This window comes from Cyprinus carpio, chromosome A11 (assembly GCF_018340385.1).
Source record: "Cyprinus carpio isolate SPL01 chromosome A11, ASM1834038v1, whole genome shotgun sequence".
NCBI lineage: Eukaryota > Metazoa > Chordata > Actinopteri > Cypriniformes > Cyprinidae > Cyprinus > Cyprinus carpio.
Window position 1 is genome coordinate 16926447 of NC_056582.1, and position 22722 is coordinate 16949168.

The following is a 22722-nucleotide window of genomic DNA, read 5'->3' on the forward strand; positions in this document are numbered from 1 at the left end:
ACATATATATATATATATATATATGTATAAGACATTAATATATTTAATATTTAATAAAATTAAAGGCAAATTCAAATAATTATTATTCGAAAATATGATATATTTTCAAGGTAAAATTTTCAACGATTAAACGTAATGTCTTTTGCTTGTAAAGCTATCATATGTGTTCAGTATTGTGCAATATTGTATGTACTTTAATGATGCCTTTTGTCCTTTTTGGAGCTTTACAGCGTCTGTTCCCCATCCACTTTGATTGTATAGAAGACTGTAGTTAATACACTCTGCAAAATGTATCCTTATGTTACACAAAGGAAGTCATAAACAGTTGGATCAATATGAGGGTGAATAAATGACAAAATTTGATGTTTGATGTTATGTGATATTAATGGTTTGGAGGCATAAATTATATGATATTAGGTTTCACTGATATAGCACAGGAAGAATTGTATAAACTTGTCAAATCATTAAAACCTACAACATGTATGTTAGACCCTATTCCATCTAAGCTACTAAAAGAGGTGCTTCCAGAAGTCATAGATCCTCTTCTGAATATTAATAATTTATCAATGTCTTTAGGATATGCACCTAAAACCTTCAAAATGTTCCTTCTTAGAGAGAAATGGTATCTGTGAGGATTCTTTAAATGCTAAAGTCATAATATTGGCCTTTGGCTGTTGCTTTAATCAACAATGAGCTTCTGCTAGTGTGCAAACCACATGAAGGCTTCTATAGTTTTATGACCAATGAAGACGTAGGGTTCACTTCAATGCATAAAGATTTGTTTAAGCAGCTGTGTGTGTGTTAATATTTCAAGCTTGAGTAAAAAAGATGCCAGCTGGTTTTAAACCAGGAAGGCAAGGACAGAACTAACCCGCAGCAGAGAGTGCAATTTGAAAATCACTGTGACACCGGCTTGCAAAAGACAAAGACACATTTTTGCAGGTTATAGTTAAAGCAGTGAACAATGTTATTTAGTACCACCACAAATTGGTAAATAGATCTATGTACAGACATTCGATCAGATCCTTAAAAATTACACAACTTGCATATACATGACACAGCATGCATATATTCAAACTGTGTGTCAGTGCAGTAAATTCATCAGATGGAAGTGATGTATAAACTGCATGCAGGAAGCCAATTATATTAATTCTGATAACAAGGCATCAGTATGTCAGCTGAAGCATTAGAGTTAGAGCTGCATTGCTTATATTTACTCCAGTTATTCCGTTCAAAAAAATTCCAAAAAAGACAGCAGTGATCCAGATAAATTATAGACAAAATACAGGACACTGAAGGATAAATGCAGATTTATATAATAATGTTTAGAGTTTATCTATAATGCATAAAACACATTGCTAGTTTTATTGTGATGAATTGATGCCTGAGGAAATATTGTCTTTAATGAAATATTACCAGATCTCAAGAGTCTTCTGAATAATTTATTAAGAAGAGTCTGCAACATATAAATGTTTCTTTTAGAGCATTAAGTCAATATAGCACATTTAATTAAAAGGTTAGTCTGAGCCTTAGTGCTTCTACTCAAAACCCAAAGGATATATGTTAATGCATCCAGACGGTAATGTAATTTTGTTATAAGTTTGATTGCAAAATTGCTGTTAATAGTGTTAATCGTCTGTTGGTTAACGTCTTTTATTGATTTTTCTGAACATTTCTGCCATATGCACATAAACTGACAGTCATCACTGATAAGCTACTACTAAATATTGTAGAAACTTAATTTTCTGTAAAGTTGCTTTGCAATGATTTGTACTGTAAAAAGCGCTATACAAATAAACTTGAATTGAATTGAATTTTATTTCAGCTAGCTGCCAGGGCGACATTTCTCATTTTGGTTTATTTTAAGTTAAAGTCCTTAAATAACTTAAACTAAAAACTAAAACTAATAACACTGCTCTATTGAATAATCTGTTTGATTTTACTATTTGAATTAATTGCAATGATATTTATGCACTATTTGTATGACGTATGGACACAAGGAAGTTGCCTTAGAAGAAAGCTATATGTTAAAATGTTCAACTATGACTACTTTTAGTGTCCCTTCTCTTATCCGGTTTGTGAATGACCCATTAAAAACCAATTTTATGCCATGAAGCTTTCTCAAAAGGCTAATCAGCGCCAGGGCTTTTTAAATCAGAAAGCCCCTGGCTCTTGACACTCAGATGTTGACTGTAAGCTGGAATATTTATTAGCTGTTTTCCTTTATCCATGGCTGAAGCCACACTACAAAGACCCGTGGCTTAGTAAGCCTATTGAACTGATGTGATGTGTAAAGCCAGGACTCAAATGGGTCCTCACTGCTGTTATTGTTACTATACCCAGGAACAGACTGTTACTTTCCCTTCCAAGAGCCGTAATGGGATGAGATCCATTTGTCTGGCTGCCTTGAAGTTGCTAGCTCTCTCTCTCCCTCTTTTTTCCTGGTGGTTGATTATAATAGAAAGCCATCTGATCAGTGCTCATTCACAGGCTGAAAGAACTGATTGAAAAATTATCAGCCGTTTTATAACCCAAAAGTTAATGGACCGGATTACACAAGCGTGAAGGCTGCTTGTCAGACACAGGTCTAGATCTACAGCACTGTGAAAGACACGAGACAGGAGGAAACATGAGAGAGAGACTGAGGGAATAAAAGAACGACAGAAATACACAAATTGAACCGACAGCTTTATAGAAGCAGGATGAATCCATATTAATGTTCTTGCCAGAGGCTTTTTAAGTGACTTCATGTAATATATTATATGGAATTTAATATTATAGTCACTCTGGATTTAATATTATAATCACTCTGGATCCCTCACATCCTCACATCCAAGCCATCTCCTTTTTGAACTTTTACCGTCTGGCAATAGTGCCTACAGAGCACTGAACACCAGGACTGCCAGGCACAAGAAAAGTTTATTCTCCCAGGCAATCTACCTCATGAACAGTTCAATGGTCTCCCCTTCTGTTCAATCAAACCAGTGTTGCTATTGTTAATTAAGCCTAAAACTATAACAAATATTTTTGTTAATTGAAATAAAGTTAAAATAAAAAATTTGTTACAAAATAAATAAATAAAAAACAAACAATAAAAAAAAAGTTTAAGTTACTAAATTTACTAAAAAGTACTAAAATTACTCAAATTAATATATATATATATATATATATATATATACCATATATATACACACATATACATATATATATATATATATATATATATATACACATACACACACACACACACACACATATACAGTATATATATATATATATATTGTCCCCACAAGGTCAAAAATGACTGGTACTATCCTTGTGGGGCATCATTGCATGGCAGCAATTTGCACATTATACTTAACATCTCTTTTTTAAAGAAAATGAAAGAAAAAGTGTTAGAACAACATGGGGCTGAGTAAAATTTGAATATAATATTCCTTTAAGCTGTAAAAAAAGAAAAGAAAAATCTGTTGGGTGAGAGAAGACAAAATCCTCTCTGGTTTCATGACACACATTTCGCTCAAAGCTATAGCTGATCAGCTGTCCTATAACTGAGTGACACGGCATTAAACACTGAGATTAGAGACACAAGAGTGTTCTTTGGGACACATCAAGATAAGCACCTTTAAATGTCCTACAACACCTGGGACAAATGTACACCCTTGACTTTCAGCTCATAAGAAGTCTAATCCATTTATCCCGATATTAGACAACATTCAGCCAGTATTATACAGAAAACACAACTCATCCACTAACATTAAAATATGACCTCAAATGTCAGTTTTATTTTATTTCTCTCTTTGTCATCAAAGCAACAGAAATAGATCGTTTTTTGTTGACCTGACAATGTCTGTCTGTTTTTCCTCCCAGGGCAACTGCAGATAGAGATTCAGGACTATGAGAGCAGCTGAGTTTGGGTCAGCTTCCCCTAGCAATAGAACTATATGCCCTGGGCATTGCTGTGGGCCCAAGCAGGACCTCCACCGGAGCAAAATCCCGGCAGAGAATATCTCAGAAAGCTCTTTTGATTGCACATACTGCAATGTCTGTCAAGAGTTGCTTATGCATTGCATTAAAATCAAATGATCAAATTTAACAGATTGTTTACTTAATAAATCTGCTGATCTGTTGTGTTTCTATATATATATTAAAAAAAAATGGTCTAAATTAATAAAAAAAAATCTGTCCTTTTAAATGCAAATGCATTTGTGCAGCACAACATTATAATGTACTGTAAGAGAAACTGATGTTTATTTTGAGATTTGCTAAATATCTTAATATTTAATATATTAAAAACAAATGCCAATATGTAGATGAGTTTGTTTGTTCAACGGAATAGATTTGGAGAAATTTAGCATTACTTCACTTGTTCACCAATGGATTCTCTGCAGTGAATGGATGCCGTCAGACTGAGAGTCCAAACAGCTGATAAAAGCATCACAATAATCCACAAGTAACTTTTTCAACTGGAGAAAGAAATGGTTTGAAGTTAAAAAGATCTAATGTGGATTGGTTTCTTAAAACATGCAGCTTTTCACTTCACAAGACATTAACTGATAGACTGAATTCATGTGGATTACTGTGATGTTTTTATCAGCTGTTTGGACTGTCATTCTGATGGCACCCATTCACATTTTCATTTTTGGGTGAACTATTCTTTTAAGTATTTATTAAGTGTAAGTTGTTCAAGTTTTTAAAGTTTGCCTCAAAATAGCAATGTGCCTGAACACATCTCGTTTTCAGACCAGCACGCTCATGGGTGAACAAATGTTTGAAAATGCATTTGCTATTTAAACAACGTGGCGCAGAACGTGAAAATGATAACTGCGTCAGGGTGAAACTAGCAAAAAACACTTGCATCGTGCCTGGCACCGCATTGCACTAGGTGTATGGGCACAAAGTGAGCGTGAGATGACGGCAGGTAATCCAAATGAAAAAATTGGGGAAATGAGCATGCACAATTAAATATCAGGATATATATCCAATATTGCACAATTTTAATGAAACAAATAAATACATAAAATAAAACAAAAATATGACTGCCACAATGACAAGTACAACATAAACAAAAAACATCATTTTAAAAACTGACATTACAAGAAGTCCACAAGCAACACTCTTGACAATGTCAAACTTGGCACAAAAGTACTCAAATCTAAATGTGATACTCTGAACAGGCCGCTACCAAAATCTGGCACATACCTTTGTCAGACCCTTTTATATCACATCTGTCTGTGTAGAAAGAAAGAAATCAGTGTGTGCACAAGTTTTGGAGTCTATAATCTTCTCCAGGCAGATTTTTTCAGCGGGTTTATACAGTGTACTTGACAGCTGTGAAATGTCTAGTGTGTTTCAGAAAGAACTTCTGCCTGTGCTTGGGGACAAAATGACAGCAGGAAAAGAGTGTGAGACGAAATGTCATGCTTTGTTCTGCTCCAATCAACTGATGGATCTGAAGAATTAAACTATGAAAATGGACCTCAGATTTGATTAACAATGCATTATCAACGTGTATCATTACATTTTAGGACTTTAATTTTTTTTTTTAATTAAATTTACAAATAAAATCTGATATTTCCAGGGATTCTGTGTCCATGGCAATCTTGCTAGTCAAAGCTACAAAAATGTTGTTGTTGTACCAGTGAGTATTTGAGATCATTTAGGACATGTCTACTTACTTGTTTATTTACCGCAATCTTAACATGCTTAATTTTCTGTTACACAATTTTTCCATCTTTCCTACTTGTATCCCAACAGCTAAAGTGGGAACAGAGTAGTCAACAATGTAGTTTGTTGTATTACGATAAAAGGTCATGCTCTGAATACAATCCAATGTCAATTATACTGTATATGCACATTGGTATAGCACAGATGAATCAGCTGTGACATTAATCTTCATGTCATTACTCCTAGCATGATGGATAAAGATACATGCATGACTCATAAAATGATATTTCCAGGCAGTTTAACATTTTTGAGGTGTGTAAAAGTGTCATGACCTAATTTAATCTGTGGTGTCTCACAGGGTTTTGTAATCCGACCGCTGTCATTTTGTAAATACTGAACACTTGATCTGTATTCTTTGAGCTTTCTCTTTTTTGAAACATGTGCAGCGATGAGCGATTACATGTTTTATAAGTCATGTTTTCTGAATAACATGTTGTACATCTTAAGACATGTCAGAAACACAAATACCTAATCCAGTGTGACCAAGGTAGCAGGACAGATGGCTGAATACAAAACCAGGTTACATTCCTAATCCTCTTCTTTTTGTCTACCACATTCACTCTAATCTGTTCAATGGCTTAAGATAGGCAAAATATTGTTATTTCTCACAAAAAAAAATCCAGGGCTGACAGTGGAATTAAAGCAAAGCATTTTGAAAAGATATACGAGAAAAAAAAAAAAAAAGAATTCAATGAAGCTTAGATGTCAACTATTTCCAGGGAACAGGAGGTAGGAGAAAGCTCATGAAAAACAAAGTCCATTTATGAGGGCAAAATGTTAACATTTTTCTTTGTAAAGAAAACCCTTTCAAAACTAAAATGGGATAAAAAGAAGATGGATGAGAAGCAAGCCTTCATTTCAACCAAGCCGGGTACTAATGTCATCCATCCATTAACCAGTGGTAAATATAATTCCATCTCCATTCTGTCACTGCCTCTAATTTTCTGAGATACTGAATTTGGGATTTTCCTTAGTTGTCAGTTATAATCATAAAAATTATAAGAAATAAACATTTGAAATATATCAGTCTGTGTGTAATGAATGAATATAATATACAAGTTTCACTTTTTTAATGAAATTAATAAAATAAATCAACTTTTTTCTAATTATATGACCAGCACCTATTCTATATTATATGATATATATATATATATATATATATAATATATATATATATATATATATATATATATATACTTCACTAAAGGACACAATAGTTTTGAACCAGCCTTGAGAATCCCAAATGGAAGTAAGCAGCTTGTGCCATTAAAAGGGGGATTTGTCTGGAAAAATCCATTTCCCTCTTGAGTTCTTACTGTTGTGTTGATGTCGTCCAAGACCAGAACCAGCCTCAAACACATCAGGAGAGACAGAGAGGAAGCGCAATGGAAATAACAGCACTTCAGAAAACAAGACCTATTCCTGGATACACTTGAGAGGGTATTATTTTGGACTACTTAAATGCAATCTGTGCTCCTCCACAACAAACTGGCAAGGTCTGTGATGAGGATGGCGACAGTGACAATAATGGGAGATGATAATTAAAGCCACACATCTTCCCCCACCCCTCTGAGAAATGTGTTAGAATAATATCGGGCAGGAAGCCTGACAGCCGCTGAGTGAATGAGCATGAAAACACAATCTGTCAAACAGAGAGCTGATGAGGAGATGATAAAGGTATGTGTACCACGGTAGGCTTCAGTCATATCATGTTATTTCCCTAATAAGCCTCATTGTGGGATGGTTTTCTGGTTTTGAAGTTATAAATGTGTGTAGCAGAGAAAAGGATGAGCCATTATGGGAGTCAACAAAATTAACAGAATTTGAAGTGGCAGACTTCTGCAGTGTGTACAGCGTTGGGAAAGCCACTTCAATGTCTTCCAAAGGTGCAAGCTACTTATGGTGCAATATAAAGTAATAATTAGACTACTGTCAGGCTGCAATCAGACACACATCACGTGTGACTTCTATATATATGTATTTCTATCATGACATCTCTCTGAATATTTTAGCATGTTAATGTATATGTCAATGACAATGGATATGACAATGTTAATGTATTTGGTCTTAGTAAATAGATCTGCTACGCTGCTGAATTGCTGTTGCTGTTGGTTATTGCAAAGCAAGTACAGGAACTTACTACTGCTAATTCAAACGCTGATACGGTGCTGTGAGTATTAAAGTCATACTGCTGCTGCACAAACAGCATTTATATAGCAGATCCATACAGGTGGAGCTGGGGAAGGTGGAGGGATTCAGAAGAACTCTGAAAGCTCGCTGCTAAATGCTCCAGTGAATGCTAACCAGCATTCAGAAATAACATTCTGAACGCAACATGAACCAATAAGTTTGTGCCAGGTAGTTGGCAAACTGCAAATATTATCAGTTTGCAGTAAGGACCCATCAGCCTGCACTATCTAGAGTTTAAGGAAAGAACTTGGCATATATATTCTGCAATAATTTTTATTTTCATTTTTCAGACTATATAGTATATATACAGTGAAAATATATATGTATACATATATATTAATATATAAATATAGATTGTGTGTGTGTGTGTGTGTGTGTGTGTGTGTGTGTGTGTGTGTGTGTGTGTGTGTGTGTGTGTGTGTAACGAAATGATGCATAATAAAAGCATATTTCTGGACAGGTAATGTGCAAGTGCAAAAATGTGATAAACTTGAAAATTGAGTAGAAAGCAGTGAAGAACTGCAGCATTAAAATAAACAAAATATTCTGATATTTTAATGATAATGACATAAGTTGGGCAGGGACTCAAATGAATCAGTGAAGTTTTTTAAAACAAACATGAATGAACTTAAATACATTTGCTCTAAGTAAATTCTGAAAATTTGAAAAAAAGAAGAAAAAATAGTAGAAAACTAAAGAACAGCAGCAAAAAAAAAAAAAAAAAAAAAAAAAAATCCCTGAAATTTAACTGAAAGAAATGAATGAATGAAAGAAAATATAATTCACTTAAAGCAGCGCTTCACAAGAGGGAGGACAGAAGTGCAGATTTGCCTCAGTTCACTTGGCTGTAAAGCTGTAAAGCAATACAATGTGACAGAATCCAGTGATGTAGCATTTCATAAAACTACAGCACTCATTGGAAAAAGGAGCTTGTTACTGACAAAGCTACGGACATTTGAAAATAGCTGAGCTACTGTCACGCTAATGAAAACGTAGTTCACAACATTAGCATTGCCACTTTTAGTAAGTTACTCCCGAACACTGTGTGGGTGCTATTTGATTTGCTGTGTGAATCTTCTAGGACATATCTCAGAACCAGACAGCAGATCCCAGCCTCTGCTCACAATGCAATAAAGGTTACAGGGGATTACAGTTCGCCTCTCCTTCCATGTATGTTTAATTTTAGACAGTTTCTCCTCTCTACAGTAAAACATGCAAGAAAATATCGCTGTCTGTCATTGTGATCCATTTTTTCATGGTTTGTAGGAGGATATTCCTCATCATCCTGCCTGCCCTTGTGTTGCCATTAGGCTGAAGTCATGGAAAAAAGTGTTCATAATAAGCAGTAAACCTTACAGTAAAAGGAGAGGCTGAAAAAAAAGAGAAAAAGAGAGAGAGCAGGTTAGAAGTACTGTATGTGTGGAACTTCTTGCAGTCATTTTTCTTATTGAAAGCTGGTCTGACTTAGAATCGGTTGAACCATAACCTGTCAGTCCCACAAGCTTTTCTATGCCGACAACAACATAGCTGAATGTGGGCCAATAACTGTTTACATTCTCTTCTGCAGGGATTTTCCACAGCTCTAATTTTAAGCACCATATCTGTATGAAGGGGAATAGTGAAAAGGTGATATATATTGGCCTGGCTGCTATCTGCCTACTGTCAATTCCCAATTTATATTCTTAATGTATATTTATGTAGGGAATTCTACGTAAATGTTAATGAAATTAAAGAAATAAATAAAAAAGCTAAATTAAATAAAATATAATTAATAATAAATTGCTATCTTTTTAACTGTGTGTTCTAGTTCTCTAGTTGCAGTAAACATTTTTGAATGTGCTTAGAAACAATAGCTGTTCTATTATCAAATTTTATATATATTGCCGAGCCCTACTAGATATACATTTTTAGCATAAGCCGAAAAAACCCAGCCAAACACAAAAGAGGAGCGCTAAATGTTATGTGGTTAAAAATAATAATAATAATAATAATTTTGAGTGCTACAGTGATGCTTTGTAAAGAGGAACACAGTGTTCTCTGTCCTCTAAACAGTCTCCATCACTCAAAGTGTACAGTTTTCGTCATGAATGAATAAACTAAACTAAACAGGCAGAAGTAATGCTAAGAGATTCACCAAGATTCTTTAAGAACAAGCTCGCCTTCAAGGGACACCGACGGTTATTCTGACGGTGGCTGGCTCTCTAAGCCAACTGCTGATTCATATCACCAAACCAAAAAAAGCACATTTTCCATATTTAATTAAATTTTCATGACCTCCCTTAAGAGGAAGAACATTCTAGCCAGTATGGTGTCTTAAACATAATCATGTTACGCAAAGCTACATAACCTGACCTCTGTCTGTGTTTCCCCATGGGCCACATACTTAACATTGTAAAACTATCATCAAGTGGTTTCAGAAAAAAGGCAGATCTCTTGATAAAAACATGGAAAACACACATACAACACAAAACCATGAGCGTTAAGCAGGCACAGAAACCTCTGGAAACAATCTAAATTAGTCATAGATGATCATAAGATAATAACTGGCCAAGAGGGGCTACTTAATGTGATTAATATTCCCAGCAGAGATGGGAGCAGTGATTTAATGGTGCACTGCTGCTGACTTTATCTTTGCCTTGTGCAACGAGTCACATGAAATCAACTGACTGTCTGTTTGTCTGGGCAGCTCTGAGCTGGCAGAGGACTGTGGCAACAGAAGGCCCTCTCCTCCGCGACTAGGGGGAAAAACACGCTCCAAAAACATAACAATAAACCCGGGAGCATCTTTCCTTCTCCTGAAGAATCAGGACATAGTTCTTGACCAATAAAAAAGAAGACAAACCAGGTCTTACAAAAAAAAAGTAAAAATTTGCCGCTTGTTAATTTAGTTAAGTACAATGAACTACTGCAACACAATTGCACATGACATGCAATCAATTTGAATTTGTAAAAATGGGTGAAAAACAAATCTAATTCATTTGCATTGGGATGTACAATGGCACATATTTCTGCCTTAAAATAATAAATTTATTGTTGGATAACAAGAAAAAAAAAGTCTGTTAAAAAGCCAAAAAGGGAAAAATGTACTACAATGAAAAATTATATAATGTAGTAAAACAGTATTTTAAAATATAATATTTGTAATACTAATTTGAAGTAGAGTGACTTCATCAGATGAGCATTAGGGAGTTTACATTGTATCTAGTCACTATAATTAATTTATACAAAATAAAATAAAATAAAGACAAATTAAATACAAAAAGGTACCAAGATGAAAACTAAGAGATGATTCTCTGTCAACCAATCAACCTTCTGCAGTAAGTCTAGCTCCACACTTTAGGTACTGAACTACTGTGCTAGGTATCCCTACGGAAGGGTCCCAAAAAGTGGTACAGTATGGATCGCTATTTTGATAATATTCCCAGTTTATGACAATGGAAACAGAAATAATTGCGTACCATATTCTACAGTACTGAACCGTACGGTGGAAATAAGCCATTAGACTAGACCATTAGACTGTAAGCATTTTTAGGAAAGGCCACACTTACAATGTCCCTACTACCTGACAGATATCACAGAAATAGTCCTGAGATCATACCTGTCTTTGTGACAGCCCTGAGCTCTGTAAGGAAGTAGATAAAGGAAAAATAGAATAGACCGATAAAAGATGGCCATCCATAAAAAATAACCAAATTCAAAAAAAGCTTTGCCTGTGAATAAGGCAAAATATTATTTGGGATTGACAAATAAATGGTGTAGTCTCTCAGAATAGTCAGAAAACACAACTGTTTAATCGAGGTCCAGTCTAACTTAAGCCAAGATAAACATGCCTAAAATACTATTTCTGTGTTCTTTGCAACCCCCCCCCACCCCCGCCTTCCCATATATAAATTTCATTCTTTCTCTTTAACAAGATTATCGGCAACACATTCATTCTTGCTTGTTATTCTGTGTATTGAGGAAAATGTCCAAGAATCCTCACTGTGATAATAAATATGGACTTAGCCCTAAAGTGCAACAAGATTTAAAACTTGCTAATTACAAACAAATTATATTCATTACTCAGCATGACAAAACCCAAAGAGGGACAGACTGTTTGCCCGTGTCTTTGACAACCCCCCATCAGGTTGAAACGCTTAATGCTAATACATAGGTATCAACATAATTTTTTCCATCTGACTTACTTTCTTGCTAGACTTTCCTTTTGCAGAAGTTTCGATGTAAATTATGAGTAAAGGACCCTGGTTTGAAATAACATATAAAAACATCCACTACCAACAGCTGTCTCCAAATAAGATCCAGGGTCCAGAGTCAAGACCTCTCCATATATGGAACTTCATCTGTAGGCATAGCCAGATCAGCGTGGTGTAGGTTGCTTACTTCAAAGCAATGCGTTTACCTCTGTTTACATTTGTGCATGTCCTCCCATTAATCAGCTTAAAATAAGCACAAGCAAGGGAGCTTTTCCATTCCAGGATCTTGGAGCAAAATCAGAACAGTTTATCTTTGACTGTGCAAATCTGTTATCATTATATCCTCCCTGTCATGGAAAATATCTGGGGTTCAGGCCACCTTGTCAAGTATGTGATCATACCAGTAAATGATCTGAGGCTGTGGGCCAGAAGAGGAGAAGGGTGAGGAGAGCCTGTTCCCTGCCGGAAGTCCTACTGCTGGAGCTCAAGCGAGCATTGCAGCAGTTATGGAAATGTAATTAGTCACCCAAATGAGCAGTTCTGGAAGTCCGAGATATCCTGTGGTATGTCTCTACACAGATTAAGCAGATCTGACTTGTGGAAAGCTTCTACTTAGCACATTCACTCCAAACCAGATGCTTTTTCATTCAATGACTACAAGGACCACATTTATCAAAGCATTTATTGTGTGTCAGAGGTCTGTTATTGGAGGAACTCAATCACCATAAGCAATAAAAGTAGGCTATCTCTTACTCTCTTTTGAACCAGCTAAATATTTTTGCCACTTTAAGTACATTACCCTTACGAAAAAGAAGTTTATTCAAGTGTACTATTAGTATACTACTAAAAATAGGAAAGTATGCTTTTAGTTTACTTTTTATGTACTTCTCAGAAATGGGCTTTATGTACTCCTCAGAAATATACTTAAAATGACATTTAAGTATACCTGACTTATACTTACAAAAAGTCTAAATATATTTGAGCTATACTCCTAGAATCTGTGTTTTCATTGTTATACGGTAGAGGGTGCTAGTACACATCTTCTGCCCAGAATTTCCAAAAAAACACAAGTGAAGGAGAAAAAAAGAAAGGACAGATACTAACACATGTAATCTAACACGATGAAGAGGTCATAATTACAGTCAAGCTTTGGGGTGTTTATCGACTCATCTATATTTTGATTATCATTCTGAATCTAATTCATAGTCTTTTTTCAGCATTTTGTTCAAAATGTTATTTCTTTATTTTTTAAATGAAACTTAGCAAAATTAAAGTGTTTAAAAAAAGAATGCATGAAGCTAGAATAAAATGTTTTTGTTTACAAGCAGATACCCTGTTCTTTCTTTGGATGTTTTGTATGTTCAGATATTCATAACAAAATATATACAAATTACACCCTATATAGGGACATAGTAGTATACTTAAAGTATGATGTAAAGTTCACTTAAAGAAAACTTATGAGTATACTTGCAGTATAAAACTACTAAACTAGTAGTTTACTGATACTACACTTCAAAGTGTACAAAGTATTTAATTAGTAAACTATCAGTATACCTATAAGTTCACTTTTAGTATAATTGCAGTACAAACTACAAACATAGAGGTAAACTTGTTGTTTACTCAAAGTTTGCTACTCTTATACTTAAAGTATACTTAAAATTATACTTTTATATACTAGAAAGTGGGCCAATTTAGTCCCAAGGAGTATTGAAACAGTACACTTACAAGTATACTACTAGAATACTGATATTTGTATACTTGCTACATAAAGCATGCTTAAAAATGTACTTGAACTTTGCTTAAGTATACTTAATAAAATAAACTTGAAGTACACTACTTTTTGGTAAGGGTAGGCTCAAATTTGAGGTGAAAATGCATGCTGCTGCAATGACTTATTGATGATATAATGATATACAGTGAATCTGACCATATCACTTCACTTCCTCAGTTGACACTTTTTCACATGGGTACAAAAACGTCTGGTAAATGCCATGATTTAAGGAGTACTGAGAAATCTAATAGTACCCATTATATAAAAAACATTTTATTTATTTGAGATTCTGAAATAAATTGCACAAAATGGTGAGCAAAGCTGGTGGGGAAATGAAAGAGTGAAAAGTAAGCAACAGGAGAGCTGCAAAGGAAATTGAGTCAGAAAAAAACTTACAGCAAACAGACACATCAAGGGGGAAAACATATTTTATGGGAAATAAAGAACAAAGATTGAAGAGATAAAATCAATTCGATGGCTTGGAAATTTTTATGAATTTATTATTTTTTATTTCACCATTAGTAGGGCTTGGCAGTAAGGATTTCTTCTGCATGCTTTGTCTGCCCTCTTTTTGGACTCACCACACACACACACACACACACACACACACACAAAGAAATAAAAAACAACAACAATAATAAAATAAAATAATAAAAAAATAATTAATTTGTATACATTTAAATACTGAAATGTTATATTTACATAACAATTATAAGTTACAAATTTAATGTGTTTCAAATTATTTATTTAAATGCATAAAAAAAAATATTATCATTATTTTAACATTTGGCCATCAAAAGTTTTCTTTAGCAAGTAAACTTTTTTTTATAATATCCGTAAATTTCACATTTCATAAATATACAGGAAACCCCAAGGAGGCAAAAAATTATCACCAGCCATCTAGATAATTTACCTAAGTGACCAATTTAAAAATCAGTTTTAAAAATGTTACAGAAATCAAATTGTTTAAGTTCACAAGCCATAAAATGCATTTACACAATTAAAAAAAATTAAGATATAACACTGCCCCAATAGGATAAGTAACATTTCTCACAGCTGGCTTAAAACTGTCTTACACTGGCACCAGGCAAGCACGCCATCCTTACTGTTGAATCCTAATGAGGATTTATTTTTTATTTTTTATTTTTTTGCTATACAAGATAATGTTGATTTCCCTTTCAATTGTGAAATTAAAATCTGCCATTGATTATACAGTTTGTCATTCTGCACCACAATGCTACACATTCTGACTGAATAGTTAAAAGAAAAAAAAATACACTTACGAAATCTCATCGTTCTGGAACTCCAAGACTCCATGGGTATCTTCAAAGTCCTCTCCTCCGCCTTTTGCTGTGCCTTCATTGGTTTTATAAGGGATTACCACTACTCCACGAGCTCCAGAGGTACGTGCCACCTTCACCTCCATCATACCAATGCTTTCACTGACATGAACAATTGGTTCCTCAAATGTGAAGATGCCAGCGTGGTCATCGTCAAAGATAGTCACAGTAGCTGTTGAAGGAAGGCCAAGACTAGCTAATGTGTCCACATGATTGGCGCCTTTCCCATTGTCGGTTCCTTCAGAAATGACCTTGACGTTGCTGAGATGAACCAGGAAGTGTTCGTCTTCTTCAAAAATGTCATCGTCGATGATGTCCACTCTTATCTCCTTTTCTGTCTCACCTGGTTTGAAGACTATAACACCCTCGGTGAACTGGTAATCAGAGCCTGCATTGGCAGTGCCGTCCTCAGTGCGGTACTCCACGGACACAGTGCTAGTTAAGTCACCGCCGCGTCGTACCACATTCAAAGCCACAGTCCCGCAGTTCTCAAGACACTGATATGTACCAGGGTCAAAGAAGATCTTAGAGGAAATATCATTATCTGAGACATCTGATCGAAGTTCGTGATTGCCTAGTGCTTTTCTGGCTTGGTCTGCAGCATGCTTTTTTAGTATATTACCCGCACCGGTCATAAGTCTAGTGGCCTGGCAGCGGTAGAACGCGCGGCTCTTCTGTTGCTGGTTGAGGACGTGGTAGTTGGCGAGCTCAACCAATTTCTCCATCTCTTTTTCTGGATGTTTCTGTTTCAGTTCCTTCAAAATCCTGGCCATTTCTCTTCTGGCCTCATCCTCCTCCATGTCTTTATCTTCAGTATCCACCGTGCTATCTAAGAATTCATCACCGTGAGAGTTAAGCATCCCGCCATCCATTTCAATATCCGCCTTAGACTGGAGCTCTGGCTCACCTTCAGTCTCAATAATCATTCCCCTTTGTTTTCCAACTCTGTACCGTTTGTACATGTACTTGTAGATTAAAAGTCTGCGGTCTGCAACCCAAGCAAATAGGACACAAATCGGGAAGAAGAAGAGAGTAAGGAGTCCCTCCCAGATTTCCACGATACCTGGGGAAATCACTGCCAAGATCAGATAAAGCCATGTATATGCAAATATACTCCAAGTGGCGGTGACAAAGAACACCCGCAGGTGCTTGACCTTCCGATGCTCTCCTTCCGGTATCACAGAGACACAGAAACCGATGATGACAAACATATTAAAAGCTGCGCTTCCAACAATAGTGTTTGGGCCCAGCTCCCCTGCATCAAAGTTGTGCCCACACACTTCAACCACAGAGAGCAGAATCTCTGGGGCTGAGGAACCCAGAGCCATGAGAGTAAGATTCGAGACAGTTTCATTCCAAATACGAACAGTAGTGGTTGTGGTTTCCCCGTTAGGCTTCTTGATTGTGATCTCTTTCTCCTGCGATGTGATGACCTCAATGGAAGCCATAAAGCGGTCTGCGATGATGGATACACCCAGGAACATGTAGACCATACCAACAAAGTACACAGTGGCTCTGGCCAACTTATCCCCAAAGGACGGGTTCTCCGGCATCCAAATTGGCAAGATCACTCCCTCTTTGCATTCAAAACTACCGCCGCAAGTCTCGTGTGTAGAGTTTGCGTTAGAAGTATCTACATCTAAGCTTGATTTGGAGCTGCCTGCAGTGGCTGGCGTGGGCTCATAGGAGAAAACTAAGAGGAAGATGCTCAATTTTAGAGTGAGAGAAAAATAGGATGAAGTCCCAGATTGGCCCATGTTTTTAGTGAGGTATTTTGTTCCTGCTCTCCCGTACCCTGAGAGGAAAGAAAAAGTCAAATGAATCATCAAGAATGATACAAAACCAAGAGGGTTGATCAGAAATTATGCAACAGTTAGTTCCGATGCTCAAATTTGATTGGTCGAGCAAAGTTCCAAAACAGCTAATATTTACAGTTTACAGTGACAGCACTGGGAAGTTTCAACATTTGTATACAAGCTTGTCAGTGTTCACGGCATTTCGGACCTGAGTATATGTGAATGGTGCTGAGAGTAAGCAGAGTTTGCCTGGATTGAAGATTGTTTTTTTTTAAGTCAGAGCATCAGTGTTTTACCTCAGTCCACAGTCGATCAGAATGGGGAAAACACAGTTAGGAAATGGAAAACCTGGAGTGGAGTCAGCCAAAAGTGATTGCAGAAAGTGTTGGGAATTGAGTACTCTTTTCCAGTCCATTTTTTAGACTGCAAGCTGCTCGGTGATGCCAAAGCCTCAACTAACTATTTTCTTTGGTGGAGAAGAAATATACAAACCAATTGGTCAATTTTCCCTAAAAAATAATACTCAGTATACTATACAAAACTGTCTTGTAAAACCAATAATGCATTTACAGTCGTGTTGTAGTACTGAATATCAGTGCAGCTGTGATTACCTGCAGCCTGTGATAAGATTGAGTGCTCTTGCGTGTGTTTAATTATTTAATTAAAATATAAGAGTTAGAGGAGTGTCTGTTCATTTATTAATTTATTTTACAGTTGATAAGCTGGTTAAGACACTTGGATGAGTGGCCATATCTTAAATAAAAGACTGGATGTTTTTGTAGATAAATATGATGTAACAGTACACCAGCATTAGTCAAACACACACTCACTTACAGCTGTTTCGCATCAAACAAAAAAAAAATAAAAAAAATAAAATAAAAATAAAAAAATAATGATTTTTAATTATATGCAAGTCAAGTCAAATCTTTGATATAAGCAGCTGTAAAGCTGCTTTGACACAATCTCTATATTGCGCTATATAAATAAAGGTAATTTATATAGTGCTTTATACAGACTGTGTCAAAACAGCTTTACATTGTTAAAACAGGAAAATAGTGTCAATAAGGCAAACAATGCAAATTAAACTAGATCCAATTACCCAACTGGGGGGGAAAGCAGCCTAAGATGTTGTGTTGGTTTTAGTAGGTCGCCCATCCTGGTCAGGATGGTGTGTTGGATTGGTCCGTGCAGGTCAGACTGGGAGCTTGCTGACCAGCTAAACCAACTGAACACCAGCTTTGCCAGGATGTGTGACCATCTTTAACCAATACATAATTTTAGGAAGGTTATATTTACATTTATTTCGTAAATAACAAAAATGATTAGCCTACATGTCATAAATGAACAATAGATTGGTGCAGGCAAAGAAGTATTTATGAATGGGAATGAGCAAAAGATCTGCTGAACTGCTTTTGAACTTTACATTTGCATTTTAAAGATGATTAATCTGTCTAGATTAAAGGGGGAAAACGTATTAGCTACTATGAATTTACACTTTTCCTTTTGATCATAATAGCCTACTATAATAATGCACATAAACACTATATACATTTAACTGCAGACGCCATGAAACATAGTAAAGCCCAAGTACATTAATTTACCTTTTAAAGAGAAATGCTGCGTTGATGTTAAAGACACCACGTGTAGATACGGCTGTAGTAGTGACGCCCGGAGACTCCGGTAAAAACAACCTCACTCAACCGGACTTTTTACCGGAAGCGCTCATTTGCAAAGTACCGCGACCGCTCACGCTCATCCTCCAGTAGTTGAATCATTCTGGTAACGAGAGCTGTGTGTGTGAGACACGCGATTCATTCAGAGCTGCGCGGGCAGAGTGTGCGCGGAGAGTTGTGGGCTACTTTTCCTAAGTGCTGCAAGCATACTTCCTGATTTCAGTACGGATTCGCATGTCTGACCGGAGGAGGGGATTGTGTTCGGATAGTGCGGTGGCTTGGTGCCAGACCCCCAAGAGCTGATAACACGGACTGGGAGCACACACAACTCAATAATCTGATACAAAATAAGTGCCAGACATTGTCCATTAAGAATCAACATTTGTCCCCTTGATGTGATTTTCAAAGGCATGTTCATGCCAAATTTTAGGCTAAAATTCTGATGTTATTCTGATGGAAACCAAAGACTTAACAAGCAAAATTAATATAAAAATGTAAAATAAGCTATAAAAACTTATACAATTACAAACTTATACTTATATAATATAGATATTATACAATACTTTGTCATTCTTCCTATTGATCAATATATGCTCAAATTAGCCTAAATGACCATAATATGACCTTTTGATTGATGCATGTAATATTTACTTAGAGGATGTATGTGCTGTAGTTAACATTCCACAGAAATGTATCAATACAGAGCCATGCGATTCAGCTCCCTGACTGTGTTTGTGTCATTGAATTGCAACTGCAGAAAATGCATTTTTGTGCTCTATCTTGAGTCAGTATTACGGCATGCCAGGTCACATTTGCCAGTGACGTGATCTCTGTCGGGATGTGTCTCCCTGCGTTAGACCAATATAACCTGAAGGGCCTCCATTAATTTGAATCATGTTTCTTATAGCGCCTTGCTGAAGGCTCCCTAAACGGAAACAATGCAGATGCAAAATCAGTAGAAATGCAAATATATGCATGCAGTATAGAGACTGTCTTGCATACCCGATGCAATCTGGGTTTAATTGGACTTAATTAAACATTGGGTAAATGCACACATGCAAGAGATGAGAAGCAATACTAGCTGGATTAGTACACAATGACGCTTGGAAAGTGGACTTGTGACCTCCAAAAACTATGGATATGCAACACAAATCAATTTTATATTAAAGCTTATACCTAAAAAGAACGGTTCATAACATCATAACATATTACTAAAATGATTACTCTTCATGGTCTTTCAGTCTTAATCTCAAGATGTCTCCTTGTGCAGAAGGAAACACAAAATGTCCGAATGCAGCTTGCCGTGAACTTTACATCTTGAGGCTTTTGATGTTGTGGGCAGATTTCACCTCACATAGCTCCACAGCTGTGCTGTGAGACATCGAGGCGAGACCTTGAGACGGAGTGAGCTCACCATTTTGTTATTCCCTCTGTAAGATGACTATTTGTGCTTGCAGTTCCACAGACATGCCTGCCTCTCATGCCTGACCTGGCTCCAATGTAAAACAAATAAATAAATAAATAAACAACAGCATGTTGTCACTTGCTCATATGGGCAGTCAGTCGATGTACCGTAGGAGCTAGACTGCTAAACTTTTCCGAACACTCTTACTTCATTGACATGAAGTCATCATAACCGACATGTATGAGCTGTAGCAATTTCCAGGGCTGAATGTCTTGATAATAAGGTTTGGAAGAAGCTAGGATGATAATGCTTAATGTAGTTTTTCCTTTTCTCATTCTCTTAGTTTGGCTTGGTTATCCGGATTATTAGGCATCATATACTTAATGTTGTATGTAAATCACAGTCAGCTGAAATGAATTTCAATGTTCAGATCACACTGAAAAAGCATTGTCACTGTAATAATAATATTACTTCCAAGCAGGGTCAAAAATATGTTTGTTTGTTTGTTTTTTGACTACAAAATTTTTGCCAATAGCAAGTAAACTGAGAAAACTGATCAGTCATTAATGACTATGAATCTGTTTTGCATAAAATACCCACACACACACACACACACACACACATGTATAAATATAGCTTTTCTTATAGCTTTTCTCACAGGCTCGATAAGATAAAGTTTATTAAAAATTGTTACAAATGTCTAATTTTTGATTAAACTACACCACGGCTTGAAAACACATTGTGATTTTATTCCTCTTATCTCTTATCTGAGATTAATGTTAGGAATATTCCGCATGTGTCACTACATCCCGCATAAACGTCTGATGGTAAATTTTCCAATGAACTAAAAGTTGTTAAAAGACACATGATTTACATTAGCGAACATCAGATTACCATTTTATAATTCGATTCAAATCATGCATCATATTCCAATTCCAAATAAAGTTATGAGCCAGTTGCCAATTAACATTTTTTCTACTTGCGCAAGCCAGTTTTTACTCTCATTTAGCACTTGGCGATTGTTAAGTTGGACTGTTCCAAATAAAAAATTATGTGGCATAATTTATTTTTTGCAAATTTATTTTTTTTCCAAATTATTCCTTCCTACAAAATAATAATAATAATAATAATCATGGCATCTTCTCAACCCCTACCTTGTTGTTGTTAAATCAGTTGTTTTCTTAATTACGTAGCTTAAGCAGTCAGAAATTTTCTCAATTAGAATATTTCACACAACAACAATCAAAAGAAATTATGATCCCACTGCAACTGATGCCAGAACAGAAAAGCTGATTCATGAATGCAAATGATGTCACCTTAACAGTGGTTAAGCCATCCAGTAAGTCATTCATCCAATGAACTGATGGCTTTTAATGGAACTTTGCCTACCTAGAGATCCCTGAAGCAGCCAATCCTTTGGACTCCCCTCCGTATTCCCTGTGGTGCTGTGAGAGACTGTCTAAGGAGGGAAGCGGTGCCCGATAACCTGTCTAAATTTAACAGAAACAGGCATTGTTTCAGACCTGGTGGGCCCAGTGAGTGCCTCTAAACATGGACAGCATAGTTGGGTTGTTGCTTATCGTTCTCTTCTCCCTCAGCCACTTCCATACAAGGTTGTGCTCGGAGCCTGTCACTTGCTACCCTGTCTGTGAAGCTCTCCTATCTGCCAGCTTCTTGTCATTAACTGACACATGCAAGATAAAGGGGCTCCGCTGGCAGGTAGTTTTCTTCTCCCCTTGTACGTGTGGTCATACTGTATGTGTCTGTGAGTGAGTGTGTATGTTTGCAAGGAAGGCAGGAATGCGCTGAGGACGTGAGAAGCACTCCTGGTGATTTTCCTCGGTTCCCAGGATCCTAGTCAGATGAATCACTGCGTTTATATCTCGCAATTATGATTTTCTTTTTTTTCTGAATTTTGGGCTTCGGAAATTGGACTCTCGATAAGTCTAATTTGTTACATATAAAAAATTGCAATTGTTTTTTTTTTTTTTTAACCTTTTTTTAAGCCTTTTTGAATTTGTAAGAGTGTATACACATAGTGTAGGCAAGAGGCAAATACATTATGATTTGAGAGAGAGCTAGGCTTCCTGCAGAAGTCATTATCATCAAATCTGCGGTATATATACACCCCACATTCCAAATCAGTGCGTTTACATACAACATGCTATCATATGTGTTTAGCTGCATGAGGTCAAAGTGATATAACACTTTTGGCTGCTTTAGATGTGTTGCATTATGACATCTGTCTTACTGGGTTCTATAAGAAGGGCAAATGAAAGCACATGGACTCACAAGCACATGAATCATGACCGTGTTTGGCTAAAATGCAACATCCTATGAACATCAACGTAGCAATGTCGACATTTCAGTATGCGACAAATGTACAGGAAAAGTGCCATCTATTTGACATCTTCTGTTCTCTGCTTGGGAATTTGTTAAAGGCTTTTGGCAGTCATTGCGAGTCCTGCCCTTTATCACAATGCTTTTAGACAAGTACTTTGTTGCTAATTTTATCACACTATCACTTTATGAGGGAAGGTATCTAGGATCCAACAAAAAGGTAATTCCCAAGTAATATTGATTTTATTGATTTTCCACAAAAATCTTAAGCTGCACAGCTGCTTTTA

The 22722-nt window shown here is 36.2% G+C and overlaps 1 protein-coding gene across 12 annotated transcripts in view; it reads right to left on the reverse strand.

Annotated features, from left to right (window-relative positions):
• Window positions 1–21641, reverse strand: part of LOC109081696 (sodium/calcium exchanger 1-like) — a 40539-nt gene extending 18898 nt beyond the window's left edge. For 8 of the 12 annotated variants that reach the window (XM_042766573.1, XM_042766572.1, XM_042766571.1 and 5 more), the window contains exons 1-2: window positions 21485–21641; window positions 15165–17016 (exon numbers count right to left, since the gene is read on the reverse strand). In XM_042766573.1, coding sequence (XP_042622507.1) covers window positions 15165–16978 — 1814 coding nt within the window. In that variant the 5' untranslated portion in view covers window positions 16979–17016; window positions 21485–21641. Of the gene's footprint in view, window positions 1–15164; window positions 17017–17313; window positions 17484–18618; window positions 18925–21249; window positions 21275–21484 lie in introns of those variants that run through there. The other 4 variants (XM_042766564.1, XM_042766566.1, XM_042766563.1 and 1 more) reach the window with 4 other exon arrangements.
• Between the last annotated feature and the right edge of the window lie 1081 nt (window positions 21642–22722).